Source organism: Acanthochromis polyacanthus, chromosome 14 (assembly GCF_021347895.1).
Source record: "Acanthochromis polyacanthus isolate Apoly-LR-REF ecotype Palm Island chromosome 14, KAUST_Apoly_ChrSc, whole genome shotgun sequence".
NCBI lineage: Eukaryota > Metazoa > Chordata > Actinopteri > Pomacentridae > Acanthochromis > Acanthochromis polyacanthus.
The window spans coordinates 24463145-24488522 of NC_067126.1; the positions used below are offsets into that span (position 1 = coordinate 24463145).

The 25378-nt window shown below is 40.3% G+C and overlaps 1 protein-coding gene across 4 annotated transcripts in view; it reads left to right on the top strand.

Moving 5' to 3' along the window:
- The window catches only part of lrp1bb (low density lipoprotein receptor-related protein 1Bb), a 270427-nt gene that overhangs the window by 200079 nt on the left and 44970 nt on the right, over positions 1-25378 (top strand). For all 4 annotated transcript variants that reach the window (XM_051958593.1, XM_051958591.1, XM_051958592.1 and 1 more), the window contains 22 exons: positions 870-1062; positions 2659-2784; positions 3818-3946; positions 4079-4198; positions 5075-5188; positions 5386-5535; positions 5758-5880; positions 11009-11128; positions 12053-12181; positions 12509-12631; positions 13487-13627; positions 13867-14054; positions 15732-15915; positions 15997-16082; positions 18607-18729; positions 21838-22019; positions 22700-22899; positions 23270-23458; positions 23601-23749; positions 24023-24116; positions 24409-24525; positions 25202-25321. In XM_051958593.1, the coding sequence (XP_051814553.1) occupies positions 870-1062; positions 2659-2784; positions 3818-3946; positions 4079-4198; positions 5075-5188; positions 5386-5535; positions 5758-5880; positions 11009-11128; positions 12053-12181; positions 12509-12631; positions 13487-13627; positions 13867-14054; positions 15732-15915; positions 15997-16082; positions 18607-18729; positions 21838-22019; positions 22700-22899; positions 23270-23458; positions 23601-23749; positions 24023-24116; positions 24409-24525; positions 25202-25321 (3100 nt within the window). The remainder of the gene's footprint in view (positions 1-869; positions 1063-2658; positions 2785-3817; positions 3947-4078; positions 4199-5074; positions 5189-5385; positions 5536-5757; positions 5881-11008; positions 11129-12052; positions 12182-12508; positions 12632-13486; positions 13628-13866; positions 14055-15731; positions 15916-15996; positions 16083-18606; positions 18730-21837; positions 22020-22699; positions 22900-23269; positions 23459-23600; positions 23750-24022; positions 24117-24408; positions 24526-25201; positions 25322-25378) is intronic.

The window sequence follows — 25378 nt, forward strand, 5'->3', positions numbered from 1 at the left end:
GAGTACGTGATGAGGGAAGATGTCAGCATGTTTAGGTGGAAAGAAAGGCTTGCTTTTTACCATAAAGAGTAGGAGGGGGAAAAAACTGTTCAATGTCAACAGTGCTCTTTCACAGCATGTTTGTTGCCATGTAAAACCAATGATTGAGGCAATCATTTTAGAGTTTGTTTACATGACGGTTAAACTATCATATTTGAATGCTGTTGAATAGTGGGAGATTGATGAGACTGTATGAGCTACTTACCATTTTACACGGAACATGAGTTCAGCACAAAACTAATGGCGTCGCTGGCTGTTAACCGAATGTCTCCCAAATCTAATTTCCTATCAATATGTTCTGGCCGACCCCATCTGGCGTTTACCTCTCTGTCTCTCACTTGTCTGATGGCCAGTTGTTACTTCCACATGCTGGGCTCCTTTAATCAACACCTGTCCTATTAATCCTAGTATGGCACAGGGCTAATGCGATGTCGCTTACAAGCCTGTCCCACTAATGGCTGAGGCCACAGAGCTGCTGGAGTCCCTGATCCCCCCACCCACCCACATGCCCAGGGAGTCCCAGAAGGGGGGCATCTGATGGATTCTTGCCTCCCTGCCAATGGTGCTGTCATTTACTCCCCCAACATCTGGGTTCAGCAGTCAAGTGGGCAGCAGGGGTGATTTGTTGATTAATGAGTGGAAACATTATTCTCCACATTTATTCCTCAAAAATATGTCAGTACTCTCTCCCTGAAAAGATCCGTGTGAGTGTTTTGTGGATAGAAGTACACATACCGGCAATAGCAAACGCCCGCTTTGTTGTTTAGCTGCTTCAGAAATACTCTCATAGGCTTAGACCTACCAGCAATGTTTTGTGCTTTGTTTTTTAGGTCATAGTTAAATCAGGACCTGGAAACTTCTATGGGCTTGCCATCCATGCAGATTTTATCTACTGGTCAGACTGGGCCCGCAGATCTGTGCTGCGATCAAACAAGTACACAGGTGGTGACACCAAGGTGCTTCGAGCAGATATACCCCATCAGCCAATGGGAATTATAGCTGTGGCCAGGGATACCAACAACTGTGAGTATTTACACACCTGGAAGTGAGTTCCGTTTCATGACCAGTGTATGCAAATGCTTTATCTGTGTGATATGTGTTTGCAGGTGCGTGGTTGTTGATGTATGCAGGGATTTATACATGTGCATATTAATTATGTTGGTTCAGAACAAAAGACTTAAATTATTGTGTATGCCATTCAGCTGTGGCAAAATACGAATATTACAGGGAAGTATGCATATATGGTTTTTTGTGCACTGTTGTTGTCATTTGTTTTGTGAGGCCTAAATACAGGTTTATCCCAGATTTAGGTTTATTTATTTGCATTTCCACAGGATATTTGCATTGCATTTGCATAATACAGGAGATTTGTTGTTAAAGATTAGTCAAGGTATCTGTTGAAATAAATAGATTTTGCGCATTTGAACATTTCACTTCAATTTAAACTTAATACAGTTGTCTTTGTAAATAAATGTACTGTTACAAAAAATGCGTATGACTTTTTCAAAGTAAGAAAATTTGAAACGTTTAATATTTAGTTACTAACTAAACACATGTTTGAAGGGGTGTACAAGGGATTTGATTTACAGCAATGCTGCCGATGATAAATGTAAGTGGTCTTATTTAGAATGGCCAGAAACTTAAGCCTCAGTGGTAATTAATATAAAAGTAGCTTATGTTGTAGAGGGAGTCTCTTAAGTGTCGCATGAAGTTTAACTTCCAAGTAGGACAAAGGAATGTGGGCTTAAGTGTATCCCACTGGCTGGACTCGGATGCAAAGAGCCACAATTTTCCTTTCACATCCTGTGACCTCCAATGGGCACAGCTGCACGTCTCCAGTGTAATGTGCGCTGACCAACAATGGCGGATTTGAAATTGAGGTTATCTTTTTTTGTCTTGGTCTTATTGCATTTTCCTTGTCGCAGATATCCTGACTATAAATAATCACACATTTAGTTTACCTGAGCTGTACAACAGATGAATGTTTCCTTCTCTCATGAATAAAATATTCATGGCTGGAGGGCAAGTAGCAACAGAAGGTCTCCAATGGACACGTATGTCTCTGAACACTTGCACTTGATAATTGATGCCTCTTTGTTTCTAAGTTTCTTCTACATGTTTTTTTTCCTACTTTCTCAGGACTAGACAGACCGTTCTTTATTCTTTCCTGTGTTTTGGTTGCACGTGGAATGAATTTTATAGCAGGAAATCCATAGTAACTATTTCACTGCTAGACGGCAAAGATCAAGGTTGGTGGCAGACCATCAGAGTCACAAAGTGGCAACTGTTTTCTCGATTTACCATTCAGCGAGGGAAAAATATTTATTATAAAATGCCGAGAGTCCAAATTATGTGACAGCTTCCGGTGAGATTTTTATTATAACTAATATTAAAAGGGAGTACCATTAATTTGGTATGTAATGAACTAATCGATGTGGAAGACTGGGACAAAGTGTGTTGAGTGGAAAGGCGGGCTTACAATACCTCCTTAGAAGATGACTTAACGACCGTATTGAACATCTCGCCGTGATGACATCTGTAAGAGAAAGTGTGACCCCAGAGAATTTCCCCTTGACTACTGCTGAAAGCCTAATCAGTCCTGTCTGATTGTTATTGAAGGTGAGCTGTCCCCATGCCGACACATGAACGGAGGCTGCGGCGACCTTTGTCTCCTGACCCCACAAGGAAGGGTCAACTGCAGCTGCCGTGGAGAACGTGTTCTGTTGGACGACAACAGATGTGTGTGTAAGTCACGAGGAGCTTCAGCTTTAATTATACTGAGGTGACACGCAGCTGACCTTCCAAACATTAGGTATTGATTTTAATGACACCCTGTATGGATTAGTTATTTTGAAAGGTGTCTTTGCCTACGTTTATATGCATAGTGTAACTTGCAGTGCCTTTTTTTTAAGTGCCATTTACATGACCCTTTGGTGTTTTTGAATTGATTCCTTTGTACATAAGCACACACAAACATGCGCGGACAGCTGCTATTCCTTTCTATTTGACTAAACGGTCAGTTTGTAATTATTCTGGTAGTCATAGTCAATACAGTTTGAGAATAAAATAAAGATATCTAAACTGTTATGCGGTGTGTGTGGGGCTTTAAGTTTATGCAGAAAAAAGAAACAGTTGAAAGGAGTAGGATTTTTGCCACAGCTACCTGTCTACAGTCACAAATGTAAAGCTTTGGGGGGGCTGTGCTGCTTCATAATTTGACATCACCGCTTGAATTTGAAATGCAGTGTGATGGTCGACCATATGGTGGGAAGAGCTGTTCAAACGACAGAAGTTTGGCCAGACTAAACATGGCAAGTGACTCAGAGCTGCATTGTAGCCTGGCTGTAACAGGATGGCAGGCTTTTTTATCGCACCCCGATATGACCTGTTACTAGAGCAGAAAGATGTTTTGTAATTTGAACTCTTGAACCTGCAAGAGGAGCACAGATCAGAGACATTGTTGAAATTTCTGACTAATGACTGAAACCACTAAAAGTAGAATGCTGATATTTAATATTACAACACATGTACCACTGTAAATCTGTTGGGAATGGACTACCAATGGGTAATCAAAATACTCCACAGGCTAAAGTGCAAGGTTAATGAGTTTATGGAATACAGTCGTGACCTTTGCAAAGTTTGTCCGAAAACCGCGTTGCTTGAGTAAATCTATTGTTCACTGTGTGTTAAAACGTAGCCTTAGTTTACCAGTGAATAAACTCATTTAATATCCTGTTGACATTTTGACAGTAATCACCTTCACTGTCTTCTTCTGCAGCAGAAAATTCCTCCTGCAACATCTACACTGAATTCGAGTGTGGGAATGGAGAGTGCATAAACTACCAGCTGACTTGTGATGGAGTAGCCCACTGCAAAGATAAATCAGATGAGAAGATGCAGTACTGTGGTAAGGCGCACTTAACAACAAAGTATACAAATAGGAATGGATAGTGTCGTAGAAGTATGTTGATTTGTTTAATGTATGTGTAGATAATATTGTGGTCATTTTCACCACATTAATGCAGTTCAATTTGTTCAGACAACAGGAGCTGTCGGAAGGGTTTTCGGCCCTGCTACAACCAGCGGTGTGTGGCCAACAGCCGCTTCTGTGATGGGATCGATGACTGTGGGGACAACTCTGATGAAGCTTTCTGTAACAGTGAGTCGCTGCCTTTTGATCTACTCTTCTATTCGTCCTGCCTCTGAGGGCAGAATCCAAGTCACACAAATGCTTATATTAATACTGCACGCTAGGCCACATGCTGCGCTAAGCCTTCCCTGTTTAATGAGCCCCAAGATCATAAAGAGTGCACAAATTCAAAGAGACTCCCAACTCTTACCCTCCAAAAAAAACTTCTGACAATATTTTCATTATGGCCAGTAATTTTATTTTTGGTAGTATTTAAGATGTGGATATTACAGCGTTTATTCCCACACTGTTATTGGGGATAGCGGTAAAACATGGAGGTATCTAGATTCTTACCAAGCTCACTCAAGCCCACAAGGAGACAGCAGTAGGTTCATAATTAATGTAGACCTTCTAACTCAGCAGTCTGAGATTTCAGGAATGAGTTTATCTCACTATGGTGTGTCATCGTTAGCCGATTCTTTTTTAATATGACATGAACAATAACTTTTTTCTGCTTCCGTTAGAACATTTAATTCTAGTGTTAGCAAGTTATAAGCTGATAATAAAACGGAGAGTCGTGAAATGACCTCAGAATGTGATTGGTAAATGAACAACAGAACTAAGAAGCCCCATCTTGCATATTAAGTGTGATTTGCTCTTGCACACTACTAAGAGGGTCATAGCATTCAGTCAGCTTTTATAGAACAGCCAGTCCAACTGCAAAGATACTGAAACTCATGAAAACCTTTGTTGTTGTTTTTTTTTGCCTGGCATTTTGCAACCTGGAGCTAATTTTCACTGCTCCCAGAAAGAGGTTCTACGTATTGTTGTGAGCCGTACCTGTAACTGTGCCTGAGTACTGTTTCTTTTCTGGTATCTTTTTGAAATGCTAATTCTCTCCCCCAGATGTCACATGTGGCTCATCAGAAACGTCTTGCAGGGATGGAAGCTGTGTACCTAGCTCAGCCTGGTGTAACCAGGTCATCGACTGTGCCGACGCCTCTGATGAGAAAAACTGCAGTAAGTCCTTCAGCTTTTGCTTTGCATTGCTGTTGATATGAAAACGTACACACACCTGCATCTCCGGCACATCAGATGGACCCAGTAACTTGCTCATCTCTGGGATCAGATTGAATACCGCTCCCCTTTTTCCTACCTCCACGTTCACTGTGGCATTGTGAGAAGACAATTATTACGATGCTGTGTTTTGTATTCAGACCACACCGGCTGCTCTCACTTTTACAAGCTTGGGGTGAAAGAAAAAGATTTCATCAGCTGCAATTCCACCTCACTGTGCATCCACCCTTCATGGATCTGTGATGGTGCAAATGATTGCGGAGACTATGCTGACGAGACCAACTGCCAGGGTGAGCAGCAACATAAACACACACAAAGACACACAGTTTGTCCGTGCATTCGGAGGCACTTCAAGGAAGCCAGCTTCAATTAGAAAAGACTTACGACAGATCTCATTTTCAGAGATGATTATGACAGTGGAATAAGAGATTCAGAGAGAGCTTAGGAAAAGATAATGACCTCAATCATTGCTAATGCCCAAAGGACCGGCTTGGTTTTGTTGTTTGTCCCAGTTTCCCATGGGCAGAAGTGTGAGGAGGGCCACTTTGCTTGTCCAAGTGGGAACTGCATTTCCAGTGTGTGGCTGTGCGATGGCCAAAAAGACTGCGAAGATGGAGCAGATGAATTCCAATGCGGTGAGCCAACAAATCTTACCTCTCTTCCAAGAGCTTTTACACAATAAACTGAAATAATAGATGAGGTATTTTGTTGCTGTACACAACATTGTCAGCAGTTGGAAGGGTATTTATTTTCCATTAACAAGAAGCTATTTGTTGTAATGTTTCTGTCATTTAAATAGATCTAGGCCTGCAACAATTTTAGGTAAAATATGTTAGGAGGAGGCAGTAGGACAAGAGATGATTGTTTATCTTGCCATGAGGCAATTTCTTCTCACTTTGTTTTGCTTCCCCTTATTGTGTGTGTTCAAGATTTCTCAAGTGAGTTTTGCTGCCTGTTTGAAAGTCTAATTCCGACCCTGAATTCAGAGTGAGGCTGTTGAGGACACACACATCTCCCCCTTCGCTTTGAATTATAATATACAGTGCTTGCAGTGTAACAATTAATTAATGAGCCATCAGTCACTGAAACTGTTATACTGAAGATGGAAATATGAGTTCAGTGGAAAGTGGTGACATATGAAAGGATTACACAGCACAATGCCACTCCTCTCCTTCCCTTGCCAGCGGCAGCAAGAGCATTCTTACTTCTGCTTTGATGAATGCTAATGTATGCAGAACTTACTATGACAAAGTCAAGATCTCTCCAGTTTAACAGGAGGACCATAATTAAGTCATGGTATAGATTACCGTAATTTGCACACAAAACCAACAGCTCACACACATCCCTGTTCACATTCCATTGCTTTAGGCATCAAAGGAAAAACACGCCGGGTGCTTTCATGTAGGTGGTCAGAGTAGCTGCTAGGCTTCATCATGATCACACATATGCAAAGTAACTGGATCTAACGAATTGATTAATGTAAAAGCACTTGATGCATGTATATGAATTGTCAGTCTGTTGTATTGTCTATTCCATAGGCTGGCTATACTAGGTAGGGCAGTTAGAGTGTAAGAGGTCATGCAGCAGTCATTCAGTAATGCTGTTGTTTATATGCAGATCAATTGCATTCTCTGTCAAGTAAAAGAGCACAATTTCAATTTGCACTCATCAACGCTAAACAGATTCCATCTAACACATACACATGTTGAGGATGTCTCTCCCTATCATTTTGTACATACACATTACTATCATGGGTCTGGGGATGGTAATGTTGGTATTTGGTCTAGACCGCAATACCCATTGGATAAATCAAGATGAAATTTGATGTCAAGGTTCATAGTACAAGGAGGATGAATTCTAATGGTTCTGATACTACCCGTACTTTTCCTCTAGTACCATCGGAAAATGACACATTTACTTTCATGGCGTAGTCTCTGCAATTGCTGGATAAATTGCAGCGAGTCTGCTAATCTCTTGAATTTTCAACTTGCAAGCACAGACTCGATAGAAAACATGAATTTAGCGACTGTGACATCGTCCATCAGTTTCTGGACTGTTTTGAAGTCTTAAATTTTCTAATTTATTTTGTTCTTTTGAAACCAGGAGTAAGGAGCTACTTCTGGAGAACCCAAGGATAGTATACATAGTAAATTGGTAGCAAGCTGTCAGTCACAATGTAGCCCCGCCCTAAACCATATCCTGTTCTATTCTCTAGTTTCCTCTAAACGAAGCCATGAATGATAAAATGAACATCATGCTGTATTCAAAAAGTCTTGAAAGTAGTGACTGAAACCAGAAACTCACTAAGAAATGTTTTTACTGGCATAGCAAATCAAGTGAGAGGAACCATCTTTTTCTCATAGACTTCTATGCAATCGGACTTTGTTTTGAAAACACATTAGTTGCCATCTGATGAAAGAATGCAGGTTTTAAAGCATTTTTCCTTATTGACCTTACTTTTCAGACCCTGGGGTTTTGTCTGTCTGGTATACACATGTGTATGGCCACAAGCAGGTCAAACTTTTAACCCTTAAAAAGCCGGGACCGAGTATACTCGGTTCACGCTTACTCGTACACACAGCCGAAACCGAACATTCTGGGCTCAACACGTGTGACTTGTTTATGATTGCTAATTAACATAAATTATGCACACACCTGTATGTTTGGTAAGATATAAACATTGGCCCCAAATTTGCTTATTTCAAACGATAAAGCCGTATGAGCCGTTATAACGAAGCCGCAATTACGAAGCTCTTATCAGGGCTGCGTACCGTCCGAAATTCAATATGGATTAGGTGGTTTTAGTATATGTTTTAGTATACAGTATGTACTTCTCCAGAAACATGGCCTTGTAAGGGTTAAGTTTGAATATCCATTGAAATAGTCAAATTTACATAATAAATTAGAATAACGTAGTTTATTGACAACTCATGATATCTAAACAACATATGCTAATAATTTAGGTGATCCTGACTTTTTGTGTCAAAGAACATGCAGGTTTGCATTTATTAAGGCTTTAGATTTAGAACTAATCTTTCAGTTTATGACGAAATACCAACAAAACGAAACACATCTCTACCAGGCTCAGCTGCACTATGTATTAAGTGTTTTAAACATGTGTTAGCATGCTAACATGCTTAGCATTATACCTGCTTAATATCAGCATGTTGTCATTGGGGCAAGTTAGCATGTATGACTACTTAGGTACAGCTTCACACAGCTGAGGGGCTGCAGACTTCAGACTTGTTTTCGATGCATTCATTTTGCCTTTAAACCGGCCAGACCCCATCATTCTGACACTGATGTCATAATTAAGTATAGCAAAAATAAACTATGACCACAGTACTTACAGTAATGACAGAACTTGATGCAGATCTTGTTTCCTCTTTGTGTACAATTAAAAAGTCCCTTTGTTCTCATTTAGTCACAAACAATGGAAGGAGGCCGTTCAGTGCATTCCAGCTTCACATTTAAAGCTTTTCGAGTTATCTGATTTATTTTGTAAATTGCCTATGAATGTTGTTAGAGAGATGCATAACACATGAACGCCATTTCCATTCCTTTATCTAGAAATGTCATTTTGGCCTGTGTGAAATGATAACATCCCATGCTTCAAATATGCGTATATCAGAACTGATATGAATTATGCCATAATTCTTTGAGAAGTTGAAGAACTGAATAGCTTTTCTAGGACAAATAGACAATATTCCCTTTCCCTTTTGAGTTAATTATCATATAAAAAGCTCCAGCCACTGATAATTTGATGGCAAAGGCAACGTGGTTTGAGGAAAATGTCATTACATTTGAGAAATTTCAAATTCACATCTGATTAGACGAAATAGTCATTTGTCACTTCACAATGCATAATGCGCTTTTTCTCCTGTGTGAAACACTATTGAAAATGAGACATGAAAGGCTTTCTTTGATACGTTTAATGTGCTGTAGACCTGCTATTTTGTTCTACACTTGAAGCAGCTGTTTGCATTTGAAGTGCAAATTCGGTATCGCACACAGAAAGTCTGGATAATCACGGTTTCCAGATTTAGCCATTTAATGTTTATCTCGTCCTTATCTTACATCATAGTATCAGGACATGTACATAAAGCCGGCGTGATGTACAAAGTGTGACAGGAAGGAAAGCAACGCAGTGTGAGGTACCTCCCCTGTCCCTACCCCCCACCCTCAGTTGGATCCATAATTCCCTGTACTGCGGTTTGACCTGGAGCACACATCCCTCTTCCTTCTCTCAACATCTTATCAAAGCTCTGGCAGACTTTGCTCGGCTTGACATCTGAGAGAATGAGACCAGAGAACGGCTCCCCAGGGAGAGTAGGTGACTCAGTGACACAAATTCAACACAGCTTATGAATATATTGGTATCCACTTTTGACACAATAGTTTTTGCACCGCAATCAACAGCTCTTAGTTGACATCCAGCTGTTTCCTGACACCCTTTGAACCCCAGTTTCTTTTCAACAAATAATAGAGAATTACTTTTAATCAATACTTGAGTGCTTTGGTAAGATAATAATATTCTTTTTTTGTAGATTTCTGTAGCAGACATGTAACTCATATGTCTTTGTTAAATTTAAGTTATGGCAAAAGTCCGTACTGAATTCAGTTGCTACATCTTTAGACTTACAATTTATTGCATTGTCGGTTCTCAGTGTTAAATAAGGAAGAAATGCTTTACACTTAGAAAATATAATAGGTCTTCTGTGTGGCTAACTCCTTCAATGTAAAATCATGAGTTTATTCAACCTGTATTCTCAAAATTACCTTTATGTTGCTCGGTTAGTGTTACACTTTCACAACTCATCAGATCATTTTCAATTCATTGAACATCTAATATTCAGTTAACTCATGTTTATTTTTGTTTTTATTGCCTTTATTGTGTATTTTATTTGTTTTTAGTGTTTCTGTTGTGTATTTCTGAATGTATTTGACTTGTTCTGGATGTGCAGCACTTTGGTTCAGTCGGTGGTTGTTTAAAGTGCTATATAAATAAAGCTGGTTTGGATTGGATTTTTAAGGTTAAAGGGAAGCTCAAGTTTCTAACATATCTGTTAATCTCAGCCGGATCAAAACCGTTTATTTAAATTTTTGTTCTTTGACCTTTTCTTCTTTGGCTTTTTCTCAGCTATCTTTTCTTCTTGCCAGTGCAAATACGTTGTGGACTTCAGTACATTGCCAAATGCCAGACTGTCACTCTCACTCTCACTCCTACTCCCTTCTCCCCCTCTCTGTCCTGTGCATCAGCATGATCACCCCCTGTTGCTGACTGGCTGGAATACTGTTGTGTGGCACAGTTCGAGCCACTTTGTCTTTTTCCCATTTCCAGGGAAGCCAGCCAGAGTTGTGTACCAACAGAGGAGATATTTGCTGTATTTGACAAAAAATGTATTGGATTGTAGTCGCTGACTGCACCTTTAATCTAGGTATTTTCTTTTGTGTTCAGTTGATTTTGTTTTATTTCACTGCACAGTAACTGGGAGCATTCATCAAATGTCTTCTTTGTGAGAGAATAGGGGGAAAAGTACTATTTACAATGCTTGTGAGGCAGCTATACTCATGAGGGCCACTAAGCAGAAAATCTGCAGAGAAAAACAAGCAAGCCAAGGGGCAAATAAGCGCTAGCCCAGTTGTTGTGTTTTGATTAAAAATGCTCTGTCCCTTCTACAGGGTATGGCACTTTTGTTTTTGGTTCCTCCTCACTTTGTTTGATTTATGGCATTGAAATTTCTCTTCCACTGCCTTCTACAGATTCCTCATGCTTGTGGAACCAGTTTGCCTGCTCAAAGAACAAGTGCATCGCCAAGCAATGGCTGTGTGATGGGGAGAATGACTGTGAGGACGGTCTTGACGAGAGCATCCAGATCTGCGGTTAGTGCCCTTTCAAGTGTCATCAGGAATATGCTGTTGGTATAAAATGTTGCAGTCGCTATGCTGTAGTAGTTTCATGTGTTCCTCTTGCAGACGTGAAAAGGAATGGACAGAAATGAAACAATCTTAATGAGGCAACAAATGAGACCATAGGCATTTTCTGATAATTCAAGGGAGCACTGAGGCAAATAGATTTTTTTTCCAAGCACTGAAACCCAAGAGGCATAGCGATTTCAGTGGGGCAAATGATATGTGTGTGTGTGTGTGTGTAATGAATTCTACAATAAAACAAAACCAATCCAACCATAATAAAGAGAGTGGAATTGTATGAACGCTGATTGGTGTAATTTGATTGTAATGGAGTTGAATATTAATGAAATGGTCCAAAGATTTCCCAAGTAGAGTTCTTGTCAAAAGAAAGATGTGCGTTTTGGGTCCGCATGCCTAATTGAACTGCTGTATTTACCTTTGTTTCTTAGTGCAGCCAATTTTTCTTCTGGTCTGTTTTGCCTTAAAGGGCAGTCCTAAGATAAAGGCAATTGCTGACTCAAAGAATTCAGGTAAATAATTGTTATTCACAAAAGCAAGGTCATTATGTGTTAGCTCTGCACCCAAAAAAAATGCTTCACAATGAAAATTAGAGTTTCTTGGGGGTCATAAAAGGAGTATAAGTTCAAAACCATACCCAAAATTATATCTAATATAGTCTGATATATTCTGTAAGGGCTCCACAAGGTGCTTTGATGTATTGAAATGACTCAAAGGTCTTTGCTGATTAAAAAAAGGCAACATCCTAACAAAAATTAAAAAACAGACATCTGCATCAGTTTTGTGTTTGTTATGCTGTTTTATCTCTGTTGTGCATTTTACCCACTGTATTGACTGGCTTTTGAAAGTACACCATGTGTCCTGTTTTCCTCTCAGGTGCAGTGACTTGTGCCCCGGGGCTGTTCAGCTGCCCTGGCTCTTACGCCTGTGTTCCAAAACGTTGGCTCTGTGATGGTGAAAGGGACTGTCCTGACGGGAGTGATGAGCTTTCGGCAGCCGGCTGTGGTAAACTCTGCCTTCTTTCATCGCAAAATATTGAATAGCTCATTGCAATTTATTCAAAAGAAGAAAAACAAAGCGCATACGTACAGCGAGAAATGGTAAATAATGTGAATTTTTTGCACAGCTGCAGCCTTCACTAAGCGGTGCAGTCTGGATTGTTTCTGCTTTGATTTAAGCCTACTTAACTATGAAAAAAAACAATTAGAAAACACAGAGACCAGTGGATTAGCATAAGGCTTATGTTATGTTCGAGACATATTGCATGCCATGCTGAGAAGGAAATGTTTATCCATTGATTAGCTCTTGAACTCTCTTCTTTTCGTGCACCAGCACCCAACAACACATGTGATGACAGCTCGTTTCGCTGCCGCAACAAGGCGTGCATCCCCCAGCGATTCGTCTGTGACCACGATAACGACTGTGGAGATGGATCTGATGAGTCACTGGAATGTGGCAAGTAGATTTATCTTGCTCGCTTGCACTTGATATTCACCAGTGGGATGTGAATATGCTCCCATTAAAAGCTGCATGGGGAAAGTTTGAATCGCAAAGTTTACTGAAATTGCAATGGTGGACAGATTTCCAGTTTGATAGATATATGCGACAGCTTTAGGGCAGATCAGCAGCTGACGAGGCGAAAGGAGACCAAAATAAAGTCAAATTGAAATATGTGACCACAGACTGGTATGGACTCGCAGTTAAACCGTTTACACTCATTGCTGATCACAAACCCTTTATAGAACCATGCTGGCCATGAAAAAAATGGACAAATTAACATATTAAAATAGAAAAATGGCTTTGAAGGACAGTGTTTTGTATAGTTACTATACTGTCTGGACCAGCTGTCTATGAAAGTTAGACACTACTATTATTAGGAGTGATGGAATTTAGATTTTTCTTTGAGAAATTTGAGTTGAGTAGCCTGAATTTTTTCGTGCTAATATGCTACTTGTAACCATACTGTTTAACTGCTTTTATTTGGGCCTTAACAGTTTGCAGTGTCGAAGGAACTCTCTGTTGCAGCCCTGATTTATGACAACTGGCTGATGAAATATGTGTATTTGTACTTGAAATATTGGCCACTGCAGCTGTGAACGCCACTATACCTCCAGATGGTGCGAATTGTTGATCAGCAATGATTCTATGCACACTATGAGGGTGCATCATTATAATATGAACAATGACCATAAAAATCTTGCCTGTGCTGCTTTATTTTCCATAACTGACACTTCACTGTGATAAAGCTACCCCCCCGATATAAAGCTATGACGCTGCCAAGTTAACTTGAAAGTGTCTGTCTTGCTTCAGTGTATCGCTCCTGTGGATCGGGGGAGTTTCGCTGTGGGGACGGCCGCTGTCTTCTCAGCTCTCAGTGGGAGTGTGACGGCTATGCAGACTGTCCCGACCACTCTGACGAACTGCCTCTGAACCTCAAATGTCTGGCTGCAGGTAAGACTGTTGTTTGGCTTTCAGCTGGAATCTCTTCATCAGTGTCACCAGCACCGCCGCTCTTCCAGGAAAGTGGTGGGTACATATGCCGGAAACAAAAAGGCGGCACAACAAGAAGAGATTCCCCGAGAAGGAATTAATCTGTCAAGATCCACTTTCAGGTCAAAAAACGTTCCCCCGGCTTTCCTGAAGTATTACAGGGCGTTGTGCCAGTGACAGTCATGTCTTGCTCTTTTCAGGAAGCTTGTGCAATGGCTCCTTCTTCATGTGCTCCAATGGACGCTGCATTTCTGAGGGGAATCTGTGCGACGGGAGAGATGATTGTGGAGACGGGTCAGATGAGAGGAACTGCAATGTGAACGAATGCTTGAACCGCCGAGTCAGTGGGTGCACGCAGGACTGCCAGGATCTTCCTGTGGGGTACAAGGTAAGTGATTGACAGCCTAAAAGTGCATTCTCCATCATTTTTTGGATATGAAAGAGTGGTACATCCAGCTAAAAGTTAAAGCAAGCAACAGTGCAGATGGGAGAGATAACAATTGGCAAAGTACTGAACAAGAGACTAATGAAAAGAAAACCTACATCAAGGGTTTTCGTAAGATGTTGGACCCCCACATTTCACTAGAACAGCTTTAATGCTCATTTGTGTTGATTCTCAAGATGTCTGGAGCTCTGCTGGGGGATCAAACAACATTCTTCCAAAAGATATTTTCTCTTTTGACAATGGTGGTCTAAAATCTTCCATAGATGTTCAAATGGGTTGAAATCTGGTGGCTGAGAAGACGATAGCATATGGTTCACATAGTTTCCACTGTGTCGTGGAATCGTGGGTATTGTCATCCAGGAAAAGACCACTCCCGTCTGGATAGAAGTGATTCATCGCAGGATAAAGGATCCAGATCCTTTTACTGTAGCAATCAAGGATTCAATTTGTCACCTGTCTGTGTGTAGAACAGTAGAACAAACTAATGCAAATGTACAGAGTGAGAGCTAGTTTTCATGATGATTCACAGCTATAATGGGGCCTACTTCAGAGAGTGTGACATGCATTACAATATCACATATTACTACTAGTGTGAGACTTTATCTGAGAAACAGTAGTTGTACGCATTAACATCATTTCCAATTCAGTAGCAGGTAAAATGTGAAGCTTATTTTAGTAGTAGTGTGGACATGAATGATTAATGCTGGGTGATGAATCAAGCCTAACTCTGCACATCATTAAAAGACGGGTAGGGGCATATATACATGTAGTCTCTCACTTTTTGAATAACCTTGAAAACTGTAAGGTGAGTTTAATGATATGCCAACAATGATCTAAGCTCCCTGACTGTGCCATGCGATTGCCAAGCAATGGTGGCATGTGATGGTAGATATGAATCCAGGTCAAGGCCACAACCGCTGGAGTGTTACGATGGCTGTCCCTGTTGTCAGACCGTGGTGCTTTTGTGCCTTCATCCCTGGATTTTCCTCTCCTGCTCCTCCACAAGATGGTGTTTACTGCATCAGAAAAGTGGCTGAAAGCACAGAAAAACTCCTCGTCGTCGTCATGACGGAGGCAGAGCTGGACAGAGCACATCACTGCAGACTCTTAGCTCATCCATTTGTGACCCGAACAGGAAGATCAGCAGAAAGGCCCTCAAGGTTATAACTTTGGATAAGAAAGGGATTTGCACTGGGTTCAGAGCAGCTGATACAAGCACTTTGAGTTAGTTTTTGGGGGCCTGGTCACTGATGTGAGATTTAACTTGTGAGTCAAGAAACAGTGTGTTTGTATCCTGGCTTTGATGGGATCATACATGTATGGCGCTTGGTTTCAGTGCATTTCCCGTGCTCAGTTGCATTACTTTGAGAAAACTATTTTGGAGTCTAAAATATATTTTCTCTCAAATTGCTGTGAAAATACAACTTGCACTGCTTTCATATTATGATGCATCATATGAGGAGAGAACTCAAGTGTGAAGTTTTTTCAGAAATTTTGTCATAACATAGAATTTGAATAATTTGTCTAACATTTGTCTAACATTTCCGATGCTTTATCCGGCATAATCTGCATTCACGATTTTCTTTTCTTCAAAGTTCTGATTGTGTTTTATATGTTCAGTGTAAATGCTGGCCTGGCTTCCATCTGAAGGACGATGGGAAGACTTGTGTGGATGTGGATGAATGTATCAGTACACTCCCTTGCAGCCAGCGCTGCATCAATACTTATGGGTCCTTCAAGTGCCTATGTGTGGATGGTTACGAGGCCTTGGATCGCAACCCAAATACATGCAAGGCTTTGTCAGGTTGGGTGGTTTTTTCATTTCTCCGTTTGCAGAATTTCAGTGGTGTATATGTCCTCTAACGCTGCATGTTCCTCATTACAGCTGAAGAGCCCTTTCTCATTATGGCGGACCACCATGAAATACGCAAATTGAGTGTGGATGGCTCAAATTATACCATCTTGAAGCAGGTAAGTGATCGGCTTCAAGGATTAGTGTTCGCCGTTATTAGATCGGCATACTGCTAAGAGACAGACAACAGATTGCCAATGAAATTACTATGTTGTCCTCTTTTTGTGTTTAATTTAAAATCTCCCTTGCCTCTTGTATCTCATCTGTCAGCTATATGTTGAGGATGTGCGGGTTTAAGTGGCTGTTGTTTGAAACTTTTGAAAATTTAATGACAGTTTAATTGTATTCACTTGCTTACTATGTGGAGAAATCATGCCCTTGCAGAGAATATCTAAAGATAAAGTAAGTGATGCTACTTTCAGTTGTGAATGCTTTGCTTTGTAGTGCAGAAATGGAGGATAATTCTGTTGAGAAAGAATGGTCATTTGTTATTGTGTCCTGGGACAAATTTATCATTATCACAGTGAAAGAAAATAATATATTTCAGACTTAAATAAGGCAAATTTGTATTGAAACACCAGATTTAGCTGGACAGAGAATCCATTTTCACTGGAAAGTATGTGTTAATGCACTAAAATGTGAGAAGAATGCTCTTCTTAGCTTCAATGAGGTGGTTTTCTAAGCTAGTTTAAAGTCTGAAATCAGTGCACAAACCTCTGTAAAATAACATTCTGTTAGAGTGACATGTCTGCTGTCTGTTGCGATTTCCCAGCCCCCTACTATAAGGGGGGGAAAAAAGGCAATTCTGGTTGGCAAAGAGCAAAGTCACCCTGTTCAAGACCCCATGGAAAAGCTATTTCAATCATTTCTGGGTCTCATCACTGCTGCTCTTGGCAATGCTTGAATCAGACTGTTGATTATCACAAATGTGTGGCTGTGATTTACTATGAATCACCTTTCGGGTATCCTGTAGGCTCCTCTCACTGTCATATTAACCTCTCGACTCGATGCACTCTACTCTCTGTATGGGAGTGCTCATCAGCCACAATTCACTTAAATCACGGCACGTTAGCAGCAGCTGAACTCCAGTTACTTTACCACACTATTGCATACCCCATTCAGATTAAAAGTGCCATGATATTATGCAAAAAATTAAATAAACCAGTCACTCCCTATATATATTGCTTTTGCTTTTAGCATAAATTTTTCTTCCTGCCACAAATGCCAGTGACTCATAATATCATTGTTTCCCTCTGACGCATTATTAAATCCCACTTTTGGCCTGCAGCTAATTAGAGTTGAAACATCATGCTTGGGCTTTTAAAGAAGCCAATTATCTGCTATGAAATTGTTACATAAATTAGGGTCCATGAGATTTCATTTCATATTAAACTAAACAACCCAAACATAACTAATGGAAAGAAATCAGCGATTTCAGTTTACACAATATATGCATGAACAACTGTAGTGCTGCAAAACACATCGGAAGTACAGCATCAGCAACCTCTAACATCAACTTACAGTCATTACCGTAGAAACTATGACCCTGTTCAAAGCTGGCTTGGTACCCAAAAGCCAGAGCAAATTTAGCTGACCATCAAAGTTTGGTGACCATAGCCATCGCCTTGAGATTTTGCTGTTATCTATTTCCGAAAGACAGAGTCAAATATGTGGATCAAGACAGCAGTGGGATGGTGGTAGTGCTGTCAGTTTGGTATAAAGAAAAACAGTTTTAAACACTTTTATACTATTTATAGATATAGATTTTCATCTATTTGTTGTTTTTCTTTTTTAAAAAAAATCAGATTCAGTTATGCGCTTTTGATTAATTTCATAGCTGCTAAACTGTCTGCGGGGAAAATGAGTAGAAAATGCAGTCATGTCCCAGAAGCACTGATAAAGGGGGGGCATGCAGGTTTCATCTCTATAGCTGATGCTCGGAGTGGAGAAAGATTCCCCCGAGGACACTTTGGCGCCAGTCTGTGAGGGTGTTGATGATCTGATGAAGATGTCTCATTTCGCCTGTCGGATTATCTGACATCTTTTCTCGGCGCCCACAGCGTGAGACAGCAGGGTGGGGGCACTTGTTTGGTGAGCAGCTCTGTCTGACTGACAGTGGGGTCCTGTGAGCATGACAGAGAAGGAAAGTACCTCACTCTTTTGTTTTGATAGGACTGCAAATTGCTCTTCTCTCCCTCTTCAAATGGTTTGTGTGTAACTGAAAGAATGGGACCCTATGGGAAAACCACCCGAATCAATATCACCTGGTCAGGCAAAGATACTGTAGCAGTTGTGTTCGTATTTTTTTTTTTATTTCCACTTTGCAAGGCATCTGAGATTGTTAGTTTAACATAACATCTATCATTAATCCGCTGGTGAGTTGCACATTTCAAAATATACTTAGGTGCATTTAAATATATAAGTATATCTCATGGAATTACAGTATACACACATTAACCAAAATGTTAGGACAGTAGTGTTTGGAATGTAATAATTATATTTTTTCTCACACTGTTGCATACTTTTGTTGCCAGTGAAAGTTAATATCTATACCCCTCGGAGGGAATTTTTTGTTTGTTTGTTTGTTTTTCTAACTAAAATTCATACTTTTATGAACTGGTGCTCTCTCTGTGTGATCTGCAGGGCCTCTATAACATCATCCATCTGGACTTTGACTACAAAAAGGAATTTATCTACTGGGTGGACTCAACCAGGCCAAGCGGTCGAAAGATCAACCGAATGCGCCTCAATGGGAGTGACCTCAAGGTACCACAGAATTTAGTTGTTGGGACTGTGTAGACATGGTGCCTTGTGCGACTTTACTCAAGATTTGTTGCTTTTATTTCACTTGCCTCGTCTCCAACCTCTATATATCCATTTTTCCTCACTCTGCCCAGCTCTATCTTGGTAATTCAGGAAAATCATCAAGCTGAAGCTCAATAGCAAGTTTTTCTATTTTGAAGAGAAGCCTGAGAAAAATCATGTGTGTTGCTTAAGTAGCTTATTAACAATGCTCAGCTGATGATGGTTGCCTTTTATCCTTTTATAAAGTCAACATTGTGGACTTTTTTTTATGTCAGCAGGCAATGACCTGTGTGCTTAATAGCAATGAATAGCTGTTAGTCATAATAGAAATGGCTTTCAGATGAATGCTACAGACCTAATGGTACAACGGTGCTCTCTGGTATAATCACCAAGGTTCGTTTGGGTCATGGGATCGGAGCCCAGACACAGGGGACGCTGGGACATCAACAGAACACCTGCTGGGCCCCCATGCCTCATCTCATTAGCATTAGTGTGTGGGGCATTAGGCTTATTCAGCTCAATTACTTCCACAGTCTCTGCTTGAGCCACTGCCACAGCTTAGCGAGAGGAAAAACTGTCTGAGACACGGATCCAGGAGCTTTTCACATCAGGTTAATTAAAAGAGTCACTGATATTCAGCACTACTAGCATAGGTGTGCTATATGAGAAAGGGAAGAGATAGGGGTGCAGAGAGCATTTCTGCAGATTTTTTTTTCTTTCACCACCCACACTACTTGACCAATCCAGAGACTAATAGAGCTTTGCTGTTTATTTTACAAAAAACACAAATGCATCCATTTCACCATATCTGTTTTTAAAAATAAACTAAAGAAACATCCATGGCAGGTATTTTTTATGTGAAAATAGTTCTCTATTATAAGTAACTGAGTTTATTTTCAGTACTTTAAGATATCCCAAGTCGTCATTGTTGAAACAATCATAGTTCCCCACTACAGCAATTTCCCAGTCAAGTTACTATAGTGACAAAGTGTGCATTTGCATATGTGGAAAAGAGAAAATGTCATAGTATCTTTGATGTACTTTGCGAAATACCCCAGTTCTCAGAAGAACTCACAGCTCTGTATTAACATGTTTTGCTTTAAATGGCTGAAAGGCAAAGGACCGTGTCAGCCCAAGGTGAAACAGGGTTCGGTGACCACACAGATCAAAGTAAATCCTGGATCATTTGAAAATGTGTATTCAAATGTTGTCATTTCTCACAAGTTAACCTTCAGTTTCACATGAGGCATTTGTTCAGATTGTCTAGATCAAATCAAGCAGAGGGACTTTATGGAACGAGTAACAACTCTTTTTGCCTGAGGAGGCAGTTTTGATGGAGACGACCGCACAATGAATGACACTGTTTTGAGCTCAGTTTAGTCGAAATTACTGCTTAGAGAACGCCTTAGTCTTATGCCAAGACCATATATTTCCATTATGTTCCCACATCACATCATGTTCCTTAATGACAGATTGCACAGGTGCTGGGATTTTCAAAAATAAAGTCTGTTTTGTGGGGATTGGCTCTAGCTACCAGCTGGCACAATGATTATTCTAAACAAGTGCATTTGCAAACTCAAAAGCTAGACCATCTTATATTGATGGAGTTTTTACATAGTTCATTGATTTTGTTTCCCTCTGTCAAATACTACTTCTCACTGAGATTAGTGCCATATGTCTAAAAACATTAATAAGAGCGTTCCTCTGCTGCCTTCCACCACACTCTGCCCGTTTAAATGTTAGTATTTGCCATTAACAAATATTCATGCAAACATTGCTTTTTTGGAAAACTCGTGTTTTGTGATAGAGCATGCAGAGTTCTGTTCTGACTTGTTTTTGCATGTACACCTGTTTGGAGGTGCAGCTTAGGATGTGTTTACACAGAGCAGGTAGTGCTGTGCAATTTTGGCAGTCACGTTTGCCTGAAATTCCAAATGCGCGTTTCCCTGGTCAAACCGACGACTTGCGAGTGCAAAGAGAAAATGTGACAAAATAACAAATAAGATGCGTCATTCACGGTGCTCTTCTTTAAAATAAAGCTTTACATCAGCCATCATTAGAGTTGTAAATGTGACTAAGAGTTGCTGCATATCTGTACTGAATTAGATTGTTGCTATTCTTACTAACGTCAACCACAATTACAGTCATGATGCAAGAAGATATGATTTATTGTACATCTGTGTCTACAGATTCTCTAATTTGAGTCCAAATTGGAGTACAACTCCTCAACCTAATAAAAATAAATGAACAAACTCCTGTGCTTTTCCAAAGATTCAAGTTATTGTGGCAGCACAAAAATACCAAATAATAAGCAACTGAAAAATGGAAATACAGTTTTTAGGCATACTGGTTGCTAGAAATTTCCAGCAGATATTATTGCTTTCTGCTGTGATGCACATACAGAAATTTCTATGTAAATGTATGTAGACAAGAAAATGCAGCTTGCCTTCAAAAGAAAATTTTGACGGCGCATTTTCATCTAATTGGAGCATTCTGTACTGTAAATGAAGGCACTTTTTAAAAAAAACAAAACAAAAAAAAGGCACAGCTTACAGTCTGTAGGTCTTTAATGATCAACCCGCAGGATTTCTTAGCCGCCTTCAGTTAGACAGGGACCGTGTGTGTGTGTGTGTGTGTGTGTGTGTGTGTGTGTGTGTGTGTGTGTGTGTGTGTGTGTGTGTGTGGCCGTTACATGGTAACAGATCTCAAAACAAATCTATTCCACTCATTGCAAGACTTGTTCATTGTAGTCTGGACGCTAAGATGACTTCCGTGTGAAGTAATTCAGAAAAATCAAAACAAATATTTGTATTTGTTTTGATGTAGGAGAACATCGTGTCTCACTGAGGGCAGAGCATCTCCACACTGATGTTCATAGACTTTAAAAATGGGTTCTTAGGGACCCAGGTTTGTTTTTTTTTTGTTTCTGACGGAGCTACTTGTGCATAGTCTTATGTTTGTTAGTGGTTAACCCATCCATGTCTTTACATTTATCCATGAAGAAATATTGAAGATTTCGATCGGTAAACATATCCACTGAAATTGATTTACTTCTACCTGCATCACTAGATAGTCCACAGAACGGCAGTGCCCAGCGCCTTGGCAGTGGATTGGATTGGAAAAAATCTGTACTGGTGCGATGCAGAAAGAAAAACATTGGAAGTCTCCAAGGCCAATGGTCTCTACCCCACCATCCTGATCAGCTCTAGCCTCAAGAACCCCACAGACTTGGCTCTGGACCCACAGACAGGGTAAGCATGTTATTGTTACTGTAAAATACATGAGTCCATTTTTCATGGACATGCAGCAGTCAGTCTTCATGCTTCAAATATGTGGAACAAAGTTAACTAAAACTAAATTAGGGCTTAAAGCTGGGGTTGACAGTTTCTTTTTTTTCAACATCAAAATGAAGAGATTGTAAATGCTGGTCCTCTCACTCAGAGTAGATGAGAAACTATAAACAGCAACAAAATCTACAGAGAAAGAGAGTGTGTTGGTGCAGTGGGTTAGATGGTAGACTTTCATTAAGGACAGCTCGAGTTGAATCTCATGTGAATCCACACGTGGCTTTCAATGTGAACAATTCTTATGGCACTGTCCTCTCCAGATTTCAACCTATCGCAGTTTTATGACTTGCCCGTTTGCTGCTACCTTTAATTAAACTAAACTTGGGACCAATTTATTCATATCTTGTACCTCATATAACTGCACTGCATTTTTTTTCATGATCATGTGTTATCTGTCTTAACTCTGTTTTATCATTGTATTTGTATTTTACTCTTTCTACAAAAAAAATCCTCCATGCATGTCTGTTTACATTATATACTGTGTTTCTTGTTACATGTGACATTTTGTGTCTTACAAAACTTAATTTGTGTTAGCTTGTTTGTGAACAGTGCTGTACAAATGAACTTGCTATGCTTCTGACTAGGTACGTGTTCTGGGTAGACTGCTGTGAACCCCCTTACATTGGGCGCATCGGCATGGACGGCCGAGGGCAAACGGTTATCATTGACACAGAGATCTATAGCCCTACTGCTCTCACCATCGATTATACCAACAAGAAGCTCTACTGGGCGGACGACAACCACATCCTGTTTGCCAACATGGATGGCACCCAAAGACGCAAAGGTGGGACTAAGGTTTTGTTGATGTTAGATGAATAGTTTGATGCTTTGGAAAGTACAATTACTCATTTACTTGCTTAGTTTATTGAAAAGACTGATACCATCAATGAGTAATATTCCTTTTATGTGAACACATACTTTGCTAATAAAGGTGATTCTGATGAAATATGAAGCTGGAGGCAGCATTGATTAATAGGTTATTACTTAATCTGATAAATTAATCTGTTGTGGATGGGGCAGATGGGAAGTTTCTAATGGTATTAATCTCCAATGAAGTCTGTAATAAAAATGCCACAATTAGTGCTCTCCTGGTTGCTAAATTGAATAAAACAGAATATAACTGAAGCCCTCTGTGGTCATCTGTCCCTTTCCAGTGTCCTACGACCACATCCAAGGAGTAATGGCGCTGACTTTGTTTGAGGACTTTGTGTATTGGACGGATGGGAAGTCCAAGTCACTACGACGTGCTCACAAGACAACTGGCGCTCAAGGGATAGAGCTCCTTAACTCCTGGCAGGCCATCAAATCCATCAAGGTCTACCACTCGCTGCGCCAGCCTGAAGGTATGAAGTCCATCTGGCGCTCATGTTCATTCTGTCCTCCCATGCCAAGCAGTGGCTATGGGCCTCCTTTCTAGTTTTCAGAAGGAAATGGTTTGTGTAATGCAGTTTGAACTCGGTCATGAACTTCTATCCTTCTGTCCAGTGCCCAAGCACCAGTGTCAGATTGCAAACGGAGGATGCAGCCACCTGTGTCTTCTGTCCCCGGGTGGAGAACACAAATGTGCCTGTCCCACAAATTTCTACTTGGCTGCTGACAATAAAACCTGCCTGTCCAACTGCACCTCCAGTCAGGTCAGCTCCATTTTTCATGCCTCCCACTTCTTAGTTTAGTGTGATCATGCTGTTTGCTTTTTTTCCCCCTCTCTCCTGATCAGTACTTTTCCCCTAAAGGCAAATTGCTTTCCTCTCATTGGCTTTCCTTTTCTGACATGTACTGTCGGGCCTAGGAAATGGTTGTCTATCGATTTCAACTTTGGCTTTGAAGAATGTTGAAGCCAAAGCAGAGAGTCGAGTATTCATTTTGACTTTAAATTCAGTATTTTTAATGGTTTTTTTTCACTGTAGTTTCGCTGTGGGACAGATGAGTGTATCCCTTTCTGGTGGAAGTGTGACACGGTGGATGACTGTGGGGATGGCTCAGACGAACCTACCGACTGCCGTGAGTGCCATGTTATTCTGAGTTTGGCTTTAAAATAGTAATAAGCGAGACAAAGTCATCCCCCTTTTTTTGGTGAGCTTCGAAGAATAACAAAATGAAATTAGGACAGAAGACACGATGTTTGAGTCTTTCCTCCTTATTTATTTTCAGTGTAATGACTTCGTGTTTTTTTTTCCTGTTTACATGTTCAGTATTTTATGACACTGCTTTTACCACATTTTACAAGCTCTATATCATTTTTTACAGTCTCTAATTAAACTCTTGGAATGTTTACTGCGCTATGCTTCAACAGCGGAATTCAAATGTCAGCCAGGGCGTTTTCAGTGCGGTACTGGCCTATGCGCTCTTCCTCCCTTCATCTGTGATGGAGAGAACGACTGCGGGGACAACACAGATGAAGCTAACTGTGGTAAGGATGGAAATGCTCGTTCTGTTTTTTAAATCCTTAATCTGCCATAAATTGCTATGCTGCTTAGTTTCACAGAAACCTGCCTTATCACTTAAACAGCATTTCCATTGCTGGCATGTAATTTTATTGGATTTTCTCTGGATGGTGAAATAATTGCTCAATCAGTTGATTAATTAGTTACCAGGAAATTAATTGAGAGCTATTGTGATAAACCAGTCATTATTCATGAAAATGCATTCCAAGCCAAAATTGTTCCAACCTCACAAATTGTCTTTTTGACAGTTTCCTATTTGGAAAAACAAGATGGCAGCATGGGCTTCAGTTGTGATTGACATTTTTCATAATTGTTTTGACAATTTAAAGACTAATTGATTAATTAATTAATTTAAAAATTGTGTCACACTAGCGTAACTGACTAACTTAGTTTTCACCCTTTCCGTGTGTTAGGCTTAGTGTTTAAAAACGCTACATCACATCAGGGATTTTGTCTGGACAGAAAAGCCTGCCAGACACCAGATAATGACTCCAGTAATGAACATATTTCCATAAACTGGCAAAATTGTATGTTGAATTGCCACCAATCAGTCCTAAAATTATAGATGCTTTCCTCTGCTCGGGCCAAAATAATCTTTAATTGATTCAGCCTCCCTCTGCTTCCGCCTGTTTTCGCTTTCAGAGACGTACATCTGTCTGTCAGGCCAGTTCAAGTGCACTCGGAAACAGAAATGCATCCCTCTTAACCTACGCTGCAACGGTCAGGACGACTGTGGCGATGGAGAGGATGAGACTGACTGCCGTAAGTGTCCGCAGTATTACTTTCAGACTCATTGTCTTGAATGGTTTTATTGAGCTT